General features: G+C 44.9%; 1 protein-coding gene across 1 annotated transcript in view; it reads left to right on the forward strand.

The window, feature by feature from the left end:
• Positions 1–290: 290 nt before the first annotated feature.
• Positions 291–14,785, forward strand: part of ppargc1b (peroxisome proliferator-activated receptor gamma, coactivator 1 beta) — an 85,246-nt gene continuing 70,751 nt past the window's right edge. The window contains exon 1 of the mRNA XM_031866977.1: positions 291–389. Coding sequence (XP_031722837.1) covers positions 309–389 — 81 coding nt within the window. The 5' untranslated portion in view covers positions 291–308. The remainder of the gene's footprint in view (positions 390–14,785) is intronic.

Below are 14,785 nucleotides of genomic sequence, written 5' to 3' on the forward strand. Positions count from 1 at the left end.
GAATCCTTTATTTGCAATAGACATTCATGGTGAATAATCTTTTAGTAATCATTTCTGCTTAATTAAATCACACCGAAGTTGAATTAATCCTCATTTTATTGTGGGACCCCCTGGATCCATCGCTTTGACCCCTGGAGGTCCCCAGACCCCACTTTGGCGAACCGCATGTCTTTTAACGCCTTGGATTGTTTTCTGTGTGTGTAAACAGATGCGCCCACTGCAGGCGGCTCTCCCCCACTGCTCCTCCTCCTCCTCCTCCTCCTGCTATACTCCGCTCTCTGACTCCACGGCTCCTCATTCACTAGAAGATGGCGGACTGCGCTCCACTATTAGATGAGGAACTCTCGTCCTTTGTCTTCAATTACCTGACAGAAAACACCGGCAGCCAGGTAAGACCCGAGCCTCACCGGACGCACCGAACCTCGGGCTTTCCAGCCCGGGGTGCATCTTTGCACGTCCCCGGCCGTAGCGCGCGCTACTCCCGGTTGATGCGAAGCTTTCGCCCGGCTTGTCAGCAGCATCTCACCAAGCACAACGCTACCCGGCGTCTCGGGTCTGTGTGCGTGCGTGCGTGTGTGTGTGTGTGTGTGTGAAAGCCTACTATGCCTTGACGTCTGGCTTTCACGTGCGTTTTCTTTTTTGGAGGAAATGTCATCAGCCACGGGCAATTGAGGGAATTTGACGGATTAAAACGAATAAATGTGTGCGTGCCGGTGCTGGGAGCGGAGAGCGGCCGGTGTGTCGCTGCTCGGGGAGGATTATTTGGTATGCAGAGGGGGCGCTTTGGAAACTTTTGACGCATTCTTGAGGGGAAGTTCAGTGCCGGAGACTTGGACACGTGGTGCGCCTCCGAACGCATGGACTTAGATAAAGACTATTATGATGGCATGGCATTATGATACATATCCACGAACTACGGGGCAGCTTGGCTTTAAAAACATGCAGAGAAAATACTTGTATGCCCTTTTTGTTGATGTGTCACTCTGCTGGTGGGATATTGTGCTTGTATTTATTCGAAGCAGGTTTTATAATAAAGTGTTTGTTTGAGGCGGAAACACTGCAAAACACCCGCTGTGTATGTTATGTATCCACGCCACTATAAGCAGCTTGTCACAGCACCGTCGGCTTAACTGGGGGAAGCTCTGTGTTGGGGATCTGCCGGCTGCTCGGTGCGCCTTTTCAATTCAAGTTCAGCAACTCCCACCGATCATTCTGTCATTTCCTCGCATTGGTCAGTTGATCAGACGATGTTCTGCAGGTCAATGGGATGGAGAGGAGACAGTGGGGCTAGGTCAGCTGAGAAAGTTGGTGCGGATCTGAGTTTTCGTAATCGTTTGCGTAATCGTTACGACAACGGTTACAAAACGTTGGACTGGCTCACACGATCGTTTGCTGTGGCTCACCGAAAAGACAGCGGATTCTCCGGCTGTGTGTCCGAAGGGCTGGAGATGACTGACAGTTCATTAACCCACGGTGTGTCTGTGGAGGTCGCACGGAAGGGAGTTTGCACCGAATTTCAATGTATGCGCCAAACTGCCTTCTGAAATCGCTTCGATTCCGGGATTCCTTGCTTACTGGCAATAATGTGCAACGCCTAATGCATACATTGCTTTTTTAAATGAATGCATGTGGTCTTTAATTTAAATATGAATGTGTACCACACGTCAAGCAGCACTTATTAAGGAAATATGGGAACTTCTACAACTGCTCAACTGCTCAAGAACCCCGCGGAGGGCGGTAGCGAGTGGTGTTCTCCATTTATAGAAATGGAGATTTCATAATCATGAAGTGATGCACTGCCCCTAAAATATATGCCGAATTTTCTAAGAGAATGTATACATTATTGATGGCTTCCGGGCTGTATAATATGATATACGTATCGTTGCATACACGAAGGGAAACATTCAATGAGAGGATTTCTGAGCAGGGTTTTGGTGAGAAATTCTAATTCTCACACAGCAGATCCCAAAGTATCAGCTCAAATCTCCATCGTCCTCCTGCTTGTAGAGTCGCGCTTCCGAAATATATCGCGTGCACATAAACCTATAAAACCTATAAAACGTCATCGGAAAACAGGACCCTCGGTGTTTCTCCATCACTGTGTGACGTGAGATTGCGTCTTGTGGATTGGTACTGTATTGCTGTGATTGCACGGTCATCAGAGGGTGGGGGTTGAGTGTATGTGCGTGTGTGTGGAGGGGGATCTGTCACAGCTGATTGGCATCTTAAGCAGGTTAATTCAGTGTGTGGTGGTGGGATCCAGGGAGACAGTGTGCTATTTATAACGTGCAGCAATGACATGCGCCTCCACATTACACACACACACACACACACACACACACACACACACAAGCACACACAGTACACGCTCAGACAGATCTAACAGGTAAATGAGGAAATAAATGCACCATAACATCCCATAATAAAGGAGCTAACAATATGACAACTCATCTTAGTAATATCATACAGTATATAACTACATAGTGACATTCTACATCAATATTTCATCCCGTCCTATCACATCACTCAACTAAAACACACCTATAATTTACTTGTAGGAACATATTGAATGTCTTTTGAGTTCATACATTGGTTTTATTTTACATTTTGGTATTAGCATAAATCACCACAATATTCCTACGGGGACATGAACTATATAAGTGTGACCTTATTAATCTTCTATGACATCAGGATGTTCGTATACCATCTCAATATCTTGAAATAATGTAAGATCCTACAATGTGTCTGCACTTAATCAATATACCTTCAAACTGTTCACAAGTGGTGGCAGTAGACTGTATATAAGAAGTGGATGTAGTCAGTCGCCGTTTGTGAGCTACGGTTTTGAAGCCTGGAGTTCGGTGTTTTGGCCGTCGCCATCTTGGTTTCAGGCCGTCGTCGTCTTGGTTTTTGGCAACCAGAAGTGAAACCTGAGGGTGGAGTTCCGCATTGGCTTCACTTTTTCAGAACCGGAGGTCGCCGCGTCGTGGTGGCCCATAGCTTGGACAGCCATTACAAAGTCGCGCTGTGCAGCCAAACATTGTTCTAAGAAACAGAACTTTATTTAAACTCCTAGTGACGATCTCAGCCTTTCCAAAGATACCAAATAAAGGCTGAATTCTGGGGAAATGTCATGTTAATGCGCACGTCATCTGGACTATTTCCATTGGATGGAATGGTGCGTCCATAAAACTCTTGTGTTTTTGAATTTTTCGTTCAATGGAAACGTATAGCTTCAGGAAAAGAGCTGGAAGACGCTGATGAAGAGTAAGACGCATACAGAAACATGCATGCATGCTCGTATATTTGCTCGTATAGCTCTTTCTTCTCATGCTTGTAGTGCTCATTTGCTGCAAAGTCCTGGAGTGCCACAGAGGGAAGAAGATACAGTAGTATAGATAAGAGAAAGAAAATCTAATCTCACATTGTATCACTGCTTAACTTCTTTCTTTCATGTGTAGTCTGATAAGGTTATCTATTCTACAAACGCAGCATTAAAATGTTAATATTTCCTCAGGGTTATTAGGGCTGGCTGGCTTTCTCTGGGTCTCTCTCTCTCTCTTTCAGTGTGTGTCTATGCAGCTCGCCCCTGCCGGCTGGTTATTGTAATACTACTCTATCCTCGTGACTGGAGTTACAGAACAGGGCTACTGCAGTCATGTGAGTTGTAGTGGAGGGAGGGAGGGAGGGAGGGAGGGAGGGAGGCGTTACCCGTGACGTAGAGGAGTGACAGACAGTCACTCCCCCCTCCTCCTAACATGTGACTGCTTCCTCCTCTCTCTCTCTCTCTCTCTCTCTCTCTCTCTCTCTCTGTCGTACAGTCTCTCACTCTTACACTTACATACAGTACACATGCTTACTGTAATTTCTCATTCTTAACATGTCCTTCTTCTATCTTCCTGTATTTCAGAGGCAGTTTATGATACCATTTTTACATTTAGTGGGTTTATTGCACATAGAATCCATGAAAATTAGAACCTGTTGCGATTTCTGGCCCCGATTTGCAAAAATTGTCTGCTTTCCATGTGATTATGTCGGTTAAATGACAAGAAAGGCTGCAGCCTACCAGTGATTTTTGCTGGCTGCTTTGACCAAATGTGTAATGCATCTGTAAGGTAGCACACTCATCACCCTGTTCACGTAAAAAAAAGACTCATTATCAAAGCTCAGTTTCTTCTTAACTAAGGCTAAGTACTAATTTCTCCATGAGGAGAGCCAGTGCCTCGGCGGAGGTGGATGTAATGTTTTACTAAAGTCCACAACGATGTCTTTGGTTTTGCAAATATTCCCCTTCAAAGTGATCGTCAGCGACGCCTTCGCTCTTTGATTTAAATACACTGCAATCTAACAACAAACGTGTGGTTTTCAGTCGAGTGCATCTCTGGTTTGTGCAGCTTTTCAACACAGTTGCATAAACTACTGATACCACATATGTCGGATGTAAGAAGCAAAGATCATGCTGTAGTTTCACGATGCTACATTGTAGCTTATCGAGATAAAAGCTAAGAAAACGCTGCAATGGATTATTGGTGAAATTGATCAGCAATCGCAGGAGCAGGAAACCGTGTCAAGTGTGGTGGTGACATAGTCACAGTCAGCTGTTCTCAGAGCGGCAGACTGCAGGTGCACTCCTAGGCCTGTTTCAGTGCTAATCATTGACCCGGGTGTTTAGGGCCGGTCTGGGTCCATCCGGGGGATCGACTCTGGGAAGATCAGGCCGACTTAACGTCAGTCACCACATCCTGCTGTAACAGGACACAACCAGCCACAGGGCGCACGCCTGTAAAATATTATCTACTTTGCCTTTCAGTGTTGCAGTGAAGCAACCTTGAAGAGAAAGTTACATGCGTCAAACAATGTGGATTCTCCCGGTTCCCATTTACAAACGCACATATTTACCTCTTGGATCGGAACGCAACGCCACACACGAACCTCATGTGCTTTGAAATCATTTTCTTTCTGCGTCGAGTTTATTTTTGAAGTGCTGTTCGGGTTGGGAAGTCAAGTAAAAATAGTTGCACCAGTTTCCTCACAAGGATTATAACAGTTTTATCCAAATGTGCATCCAAGTTATCCTGCTCCACTGCTCTACTGTCAACATGTTGACAGCATTGATGGACTCTGCGATATAAAGCTGCTGCATCATCGGAACAGTTGCTTTCTTTTCATCAACATTTCATTAACTGAACACTTAATTGAAAGGGTGTGATAAAAAAACACACACATAAGTGGGCAGTCCCAGCCTGAGAGAGTTTGTGAGTTGAAAATTGAAATAGATCAGTAATTGGAAAAACTTTAGGTCCCACACACCAACAAATTACTCATTTACTGGCTTCCATGTTTGCCTCCTCTGTGCCCCAAGTTACAGGTTATTATAAAGTAAACTAATCAGCTCTCAAGTGTTTAAAATGTTAATTGCGTCTCTGAAACGATGCCTACACGTACCAAATGGAAAACTTAATAAAGCTTAAAGCCATTACTGTGCTCCTGTGTAGCCCTATAGAGCCCCATACTGCCAGTCAGCACTCTATCCTATAACCATGAAGCCTCTGTGTGTGTGTGTGTGTGTGTGTGTGTGTGTGTGTGTGTGTGAGACTGTGTGTGTGGGCATGTGTTCCTACACAGCAGGCGGTCAGCTCTCATCTTTGGCTATTTGGACCGGAAGTCAAACGGTCGCTCACTGACCACATTGAGCAAAATACATGTTTTCTGCTCTCCATGGCATATGATTATGAAGTATCTCCCATCATCATTATTGGTTTGAATGAAACAGTAACGCTCACTCATCAGTCTCTGATTTACATAACCCTCCCTGATAATGCATCTAGTCTGCAAGCTGGAAGGCACATCGCTTTCTGGACGGGGCCCAATAAATCCAAGTCAAATTGGACAGTGACAGAGAAGAGTGATGGATCCAGACAGACAGCCAGGCAGGCAGACAGGTGTATAAATAACGGGGCTTTGAAGCTCCACCTGAGAGTGATGGATACGGGTGTTATTGGCAGTGACTGGGCTTTGCACCGTGCCAGGGACAGACGGACAGACAGACACTCTCACGTTTCCCTCTCCGTCCACGTTCCTTTATCTGTCATTCCCTGTTTTATCCCCAAATTCCGTGCCACTATCCTTCTCTGTGTGCCTATTCTGTCCGTCTGAGTCGTGATGTGCATTGCTGCAGTGCGATGTGTTCATCTTGCAGTCTCGCCATGACTCACCTGTCCCTTCTGTCACTGTGCACCGGACACACAAAAACACTACCTGCACACACAAGCTTGGATGCTCAGCATATGTGTAGAAATATGCAACTGCTGTTGCGTCTTTTGATTAGCTGCATTTTAATTTTAGGCATGCATCTGATGTCGTTATTTTTGAGTGGATCACGGTGAGAATGCTTTACAGATCGCCAGCCAACAGTGAGGGGGTCAAACGTCAGGGGGGTCGAGGCATTGTGGCAGGCAGATTAGACAAAATGTTCCCCCTGACCAAAATCTGGGAGAGTAAGATAGGAAAATGGCCGGCAAACGTGTCGTGTTGTTGCAGTTCCTGTGTGTTCAGATGAATGGCAAACTGTTAAATCAGTGAAACGGATACTTCTTCGCTCTGTGATTGCTGCTTAAATTGACTCTGGGGAGGGTAATGTCTCCTAAAGCCACTGCTGTGGCTGTTGGTCACTGTGGTGCTGCACCAAGGTGCTCGTGGAGTTAACCATATGTGTGATTATGTGTGTTTCATCCTCTTCAAGTGTGTGTGTGTGTTTGTGCACGCGTGAGAGATGGATCTGGGAATACGGCTGCTTCCTCCCGAATCCCTCTGAGGTTCATGAAGCATCCGGTGCGAGGGACATAAACTGCATGTGTGTGTGTGAGTGTGTTTCTGTGCGTCACATGTCGCTATAGCTAACATGCTAGCAGAGGCAGGTTAGGGGTCTCTGAATAATTAATAGCGTGGTGATTCATCAGCTGCTCACCCAGGCCTGCTTGGAATGACGGCTCATGCACACACACACACATGCACTCTCATACACTGGCATTAGGGCAGCACCAGTCTGGATTAAACAAGTAGAATTATGATTTTTACACTTTTTTAAAGAATTGAGATTATCATTTTCTCTCGCGCTTCTTCGTGCCTCTGTAACCTCCTTGTCCCTTTGAGATCTTTTCTGGTGTGCTGATGAAAAGCACAAGGGTCCTGTCATCTTTGTCTGTGCAGTCTGTTAGAAACAGTTTTCATAGCTTTGTTAGCTTCATCATCACCTGAAGTATCAGGTAGTTGTATTCATCCAATCCTTCACAGAACCTACTGTACCAGAGCTACGTTTCTGACATAAACTAGCTTATGATTTACGCGTTATTTTTACGACTTTGAAATAAATGGCCACAGCTCGAGGGAACAGCAAGAGTCGGAGGTCACAGTGTCTGCAAAAGAAACTGCTCTGAGATCAGTACACGGACCCGGTCTATAAACTGCCTCGTCAGAATCTCTCAATCCTGTTTGCATCCTGTTTGTTTCCTGTTTGCATGCACACCGCCCGTGATCCTCCAAACACTTCTTCACCCCCTGAGGAGGAGTAGCAGAGCAGCACTCAACCGTGCAAAGTCTCCAACACGCACGATGGCTTCATTGCGTATTTTACAGCGAGAGGCAGAGAGAACAGATACGCTGAGAAGGGGAAGAGAAAATAAAAAAAAAATAAAAAAAGAAATAAGTGATACCAGTGAGCAAGTGTACTATTAGGTATTCATCGTCTGCCTTTTGCCGTCTTAATTTATATGAAAATCTATTCGCTCCGGCACCATGTTCCAGGTTGTTGACGCTCTCGCTGTGACTCAAACCAGAGTGGGATGTGAGGATGTAAATCTCTCTCTCTCTCTCTCTCTCTCTCTCTCTCTCTCTCTCTCTCTCTCACTCTCTCTAGGCTATAGTTTCAACACAGATTACATACTTTACAGTCAGTGCTGTGATTCACTTTTATCACCTCATCATCTTTATGCCACATTCAGACACTGCGGATCATAGTGAATTCATCATTTTTAGTTATTTATGGTTAAAACATCATTTGCATTCCGTTGTAACTTCTGCGGCTCACTGGCGGCGAGCAGGTTCAGCATCTTGCCCGTGACATTGGGATAAATGACTGCGCTTGCCGCTGTGGGTGCTACACGGATAACTTTTGCTGTTTTTGAAATGCTTCTATAACAGAGAACATATTGGGATAGCATAGATGCTGCAATAGCATCAGTTATATCACAACTTCAGAGTATTTCTTCATAGAGCAAAAAGAACTGCCCCGAAAGCTTTTTCTCCATTGAAAAGATGTTCTCAGTCTTTTTTTTGGTTCATCCAATCGCCTGGCAAATATATTTCTTTCAAACAGTTTCTTATGGGGACTTCTCAGATGGTTCTGTGTAACAAACCATCTGTCGGTCTTTTAGGCACACAAAGCACTGTGCTCGTGGTGGACTTGGGTGCAACAGGGTGAATACACTACGCATAGATGGCAGGAAGTGGAGCCCAAAAGGGGCCCAAAACAAAGGTTTGCTCCGCCCCCCCACACACACACACCCAACATGATAATGTGATCATGTTCTACAGCCTTTTGTGCTTGTCCTGTAATCGGCACACTTTGGATGCCTTCTGTGTAAATATTGTCATTCAGGTTCAAAAATCAACACATTGATTGTCTTCAGTTCTTCAAACGACGGTTAAAGTGGCCTTGTGCTGTGCTAAGACTATGTAGAGGCACGGGATGATCACTGCATACATCCTTCATCTGAATTCCTCCTCACATCTCTCATCATTTCTTTTTATCCAAGCACCTATGTTGACATTTGTGTACATGTACAGATGTGTGTGTGCGTGTGCGCGTGCCATCTGTCCTTAGCTAACCTTTACTAGCAATTTGTATTCATCACAGGGACCCTCTTGCTATATTGATAGTGTCAACATGAGCGCGAGGCTGTTTGCCATTCACCGCACATACGTGCACACATCAGCGCCCGCACACACACACACACACACACACACACACACACACACACACACACACCGCAGCTTGGTCCAACACCTGTGGGAGATAGCAAGGGGTTGAGGGAGAGGGAATCCAATCTCACCCAGAAGCTCAGGGCTTTGTAGGGAAGCATGCGGAGGCCCAGCGGTCGCCGAGCGAGCTGGCTGCCCTATTTCTTCAAAGCTCTCCTCCTCTGTTACCTGATTTAACACGGGGGCAGCCACCAGGGAAATGTCTTATTTTAAAGCAGAAAGAGCGCACCGAGGGCTGCGCCTCTTGCTAAAAATCTGCCGAGATGAGAGGCAGATGAGATGAGAGGGATGCTGATTCCAAAAGCAACATGTCAGCGTTGCAGGGGGCCTGGTGTTGGCCATCTCTCCACATCTGTACAGGAAGTGGCATTTGAAGCATAGAAGAGATCGTCGTCGTGGGAGGGATTGATTGTTTGGAATCCGAAGGTTGCACAACATATAACGTTCTGTTTTTAGAGGGAATTACACGGCTGCATTTCAGCTAATATAATGGAATTAGAACCATGTTTGAATCACTAATTTGGAAAAATCTTTCAGATGCCTACTCAACTTTTAACACATTTCTTTCAATAAACTGATTCATATTAGCACTTGAACAATAAGGTTCAATGTTGTCCACAGCTCTAAAAAGCGAGATTTGAACTTATCTGCCACTGTAAAAAGTAGGGTGCTTGTTCAAAGTCTACTACAGTAAGAAAAATGCACTTTGACACTTTCTGCTGTTGTTAACATTGAGACTTTGACACTTTGCAGCGCTGTAATAAAACACAGGAGATGAATGGTAGTTGTGCGCAGGCTGGAGGTGTAAATGCCACTCCGATATTGGTTCAGGCGCCGTCAGGTTCAGGTCTCTCTCTCTCTCTCTCAGTCTCTCTCTGTCTCTGTCTCTCTCTCTCTCTCTCTCTCTGTCTCTCTCTCTCTCTCTCTCTCTCTCTCTCTCTCTCTCTCTCTCTCCCCCCTTGACATTTTGCCAGTGTTTTGGCTGGGACTCGCCCCGACTTAGCTGTCTGACAGATCGAGTTGTAAAGATGTCTGGACCATGGATCGGCAAGCATCCAACTGCACAACATCTTCTGACACCAACACTATAGCCTGCTGCTCCCAAGAGGGGACACACATATATTTATGTATATATATATATATATATATATATACACACACAGCTGGTATGCCAACCAAGATGTATACCAGTATGCATTTTCCCTCCCAATAATCCACTGGTGCAGCAGGATTATTGTGTGTGATTACGACTCATGCTGCTCAAGGTTAAGGATTACAGGGTGCATTCATGGGTAATGCAGAGTTTCTAAACGGTTCCTCTGCTGGGTAATGCAGCTGCAAACCAGCTAAGTCTATGAGAAAATGACTCTACTTCTCTCTTGATTTATTACCTCAGTAAACATTGTAAACATGAGTTTATGGCCTCAATCTCTAGTTTCAAGTCTTCTTCAATACAGCATGATGTTCATTTAGTAAATGATGGTCCATTTAGAGTCAAACAGACCATAAAGCAGGGGATGCTTTAGGGCGGGGCTTACTGTGTGACAAGTTGCTACTACTGCAATTTTCGGTCTGGGATTTGTGTTTTTGGCAGCATTCAAGTGCAGCGGTTTTCACTTTAGTCTATGAAATCTGTTATTGTAGCAGTAATAGTAGAAGCAGCAGTAGTGGTAGTAGTAGTAGGAGTATATTACCTGATATACTACCTAATAGTGGTTTTGTTATGGTTTCAGAAGTAGCACTGGAAGTTTTAGCAATAGACAAAGTAGTAGTACTGCACCACCAGTAGGCAGTACCAGTAGTAGACACAATAATCATGTGACTGTTAAGCAGGTCTGCTTATTGTCTCAATACGACGGTTGGTGTATGTCTTCTGTAGCCTGCTGCACCCTCCAGTCTGTGTGTGTGTGTGTGTGTGTGTGTGTGTGTGTGGTGTGTGAGAGTGAGAGTGTGTGGCATCTCAAGGGCACTGGTGTAAATGAGAGAAAAGCTTAAAGGAAATTTCCATGGCATCGTGAACCTTGCCATGAGGGCAAGACAACACACACACTCACACACACACACACACACACACACACACACACACACAGACGCCAACATGGCATACAGCCGTGGCAACCAGTGCCAGGGGACGGCAAGCACCGACTGGTGTGAACATGCACTTTTGCGTAGTAATCTTTTAGCACGGCTTATCACATTCAGTACAGTTGTATTTGATATGGTTTGATGCATAGCACTCACACACGCACGCACGCACGCACGCACGCACACACACACACCTCTCCTCTTCCATTACTCTACTTTAACAGCTATTTGTTGTTATTTTTAGATGTTGCTTCGTCAGGTAAAAGGCACATTAACCTGTGAGTGATTGGTTCATAATGTACAGAATTACCATAAGATCTCCACGTGGGTTTGGACGGTCGTTGCGTTCAATCTCATCTCGATTAAATCTCTAGCCAAACTAAAAGAGATTATCACTTACGAGCCTTGAAGTAACTTAGTTACCGCAGACTAACGTAATAACTCATCAGATATTAATAAATTGGCTCTCTCTCTGTAGGAGTCCAAAATGCAATAACCCTGATATTGTGATATAGTCTCCTGATAATGCGATTTCATTTCACTGATAATTCATAACGATAAACACATTAGGGTGGGGTTGGCGCGCAGTGATGGGGCTCAGGCGGCTCTGCAGCTGTTGGCGATGGAAAGTTTAGAGGTGTGTATTTGTTGTGATTGTGTGTGTGTGTGTGTGTGTGTGTGTGTGTGTGCGCGTGTGTGTCTGTGTGTGCGTGTGTGTGTGCGTGTGGGTTGAAAGTAAGCAGGCTTCTACCTGCACATAGCATAGAGGGTGAGGCTATTAGTTGGATGCAAACACACTGGCACACACATATTTACTGCACACACACAAACACACACACGGAGGCATTCATGCCATACTACATGGCGTGTGCATACATGATCCCAGTAAACCTTAAAGCTTGTTTCTAACTGTAAGTTTCCACTGCCACTAATCCCTCTGGCCTCCCTTTTGCGTGTGCTCTTATTTCTTCTTCTTCTTCCGCTTTATATATCGTCATCCTCTTCCTACATTCAACTCTCTCTCTCTCTCTCTCTCTCTCTCTCTCTCTCTCTCTCTTTCACTCATTGACCTACTTCCCAAAGGCTGCTCAGGCTTTCGTGACCACAGTGCTCATTTCTACGGTGATATGGCATTACGTACACACTACACACATGCACATATACATATTTACAGCTATACACGCACATGTAAGCATCCGTACCGTGCATGAAGAGTGCAGACCTGCTTCCTGGCTGCTGTGTTATTAAAACAAGAGGCTCAACACCAACAATGAGATGCCTGTGTCTGTGAGTACGAGTTTTAGATATGGTTTGCAACCACTTAGAATGTTTTGTCTAATATTGATGTATGTTACGCAAATGTATGTTTGCTAATATTTTATTAATGCCTGATGATTCGCCTCAAGTTTCTGCCCAAAAACAGGTTACATTTGAACACAGAGATTGAGCCAATAATTTGCATTAATATGCTGTAATGACTAAAAGTGAGACCTGCCTGTTGGGAGCATGGAGGTTCAGGTTAATAAGGAAATTATTTCAAATCAATCAACTCTAACTCGTTACTTTTCTGTTTCTCTCTCACTCACTCCGTCTGTCGGCAGGCGGTTAATATCCGATCCCCATCAGCGGATTAAAATCAAGTGGCGTCTTGTTGAGTGCACCCAGAAAAATATCAACACACCCATGCTGCATTGTGTAGTACAACCTCTCTCCTTCATTGTGTTACACACACACACACACACACCAAGGCGGCTGTGATGCAACAGCCGTAATGAGCCAAATTCTTTCATGGTGAGTGTGTGCGTTTGTCTGAGCATGTGTTTGAACATGTGCACAGAGCTTTTATGGGCTATGTGTGCCGAGCGTAGTTATTAATGTGTGCACGCTGGTAAATGTTTGAGCGTTGTATGAGTGTGTGTGTAAATATGTGTGTGTTCCTTCTCCTCCTCCTGCTGTTGGACACTGAATGTTAATAGAGCGTCTTGACAGCTGAGTAGTTGTTCAGAGTGTCTGAACACTGCGGACCCGATCAGCATGTCCTGGTTGTATTGTCACTTGGCTGTTGGAATTCTTTGCTGTGTTTTCTCTGCATTAATATCCACAGTTCTTCTGGAAAACCTGTGTGTGTGTGTGTGTGTGTGTGTGTGTGTGTGTGTGGAAGCAGCTGGAGCAGCGATCTGTGCTGATGCATCACAGTGATTTGTGTCATCTTGAGGCATGAAATAAATATGAGCACAGATATATGCCCCTTAGTTTTCATTCTTGACAATTTCAATGACAGTGACAGCAATCATATCACACCTACAGGGTCAGTCGTATGCAGCTGTTAAAACAATAATAATGATGATACATAGTTTATCGATATATATATTGTTGTTTTTTTAACACTCTGGTATCCAATCTGCCCTTCAGTTCAGGTATCAGAATCAGTATTGAGAAGGAAACAAATGGTATCAGAACATCTCCAGTTAGAAGATGTTTGATTATGTTGAGTCAGTTAGTAGTGCTGGGTATCGAGCAAAATAACCCCGAAATCATTATCAAGTATCCTTAAAACCATCCTTTTTGTGCCCAGATTAAAATGGCTATTTGTATGGTTTCCCTCGCAGCCAATCACCACAAGCATTCTTCAGTTTAATTGACACGTGATTGGCCCAGAGCCCCAGCAGCTACAACCCATACAGCCGGGATTGCCTGCCTGCACACAGCGCTGAAAACGGAGACGTCTGAGCCGGCTGCTAGCAGCAAACGGTGCTAACAGCTTGAACAGACAGAGCTTCCATTCACATGGTATTGAATGAAACTCTATTGGTATCAGTATCACTTTAAGGGTACTGGTATTGGGATTTTTTCAACCGTAACGCAGCCCTAGTCAGTACGAGATGCCATGTCTGAAACCACCAAACTGCCAATAACAGCAGCACTGTGTTTGTGCGTGTAGAGGCCTACGTGGTGTGTGCAGCGTGTTCCTGCCCAAAGCCTCGCTCAGACTGTGCAGCGGCTACACACCTGTATTTCCTGTCATCACACACCTTTCAGTCTGTTTTATTGCACACACATACACACCCACACACACCCACACACACACATACACTGCTTCATGCTTTCCCCTCAACTCTGCTCGGTTTCCTGCTTCTCTCAGCAGCGCCTGATCCCGTTTCAACCATCTCCCTTTCTTTTCTTCCTCTCACTCTTTTCACTTTTCATTTATTCCCTCTCCCATTCACTCTTTGGCAATGTGTCTCTCTTCCTCTCAATTTGCTGTATTCATTCCTTTCACCCTCTTTCTGATTCATTTGCTTTCTCTTCGATGTCAGCATTGCTCTCTCCCTCTTTCTCCCTCTTTCTCTCTCTCTCTCTCTCTCTCTCTCTCTCTCGCTGCATTTCACTTCAATATCGCTGTAGTTTGGAGCTGCTTGGTTGGAGATAGCAGTTTATCGGGTCAGCAAACACACATACACACACAGTGACATGTACAAGTGACCGTAAATGATTGATGGACGTTTTGTCAATCAAATCTGGGATTTGGTTTCGACAGCACACAGCGACAGGATGAGGAGCATGAAGACTGTCACAGATGGAGATGGGCCGATAGTCAATTGACACAGCAGGAAAGAGAGAGAGAGAGAGAGAGAGAGAGAGAGAGAGAGAGAGAGAGAGA

The sequence above is a fragment of the Anarrhichthys ocellatus genome, unplaced genomic scaffold, assembly GCF_004355925.1.
Source record: "Anarrhichthys ocellatus isolate YVR2014 unplaced genomic scaffold, GSC_Weel_1.0 scaffold37, whole genome shotgun sequence".
In the NCBI taxonomy this organism is placed as follows: domain Eukaryota; kingdom Metazoa; phylum Chordata; class Actinopteri; order Perciformes; family Anarhichadidae; genus Anarrhichthys; species Anarrhichthys ocellatus.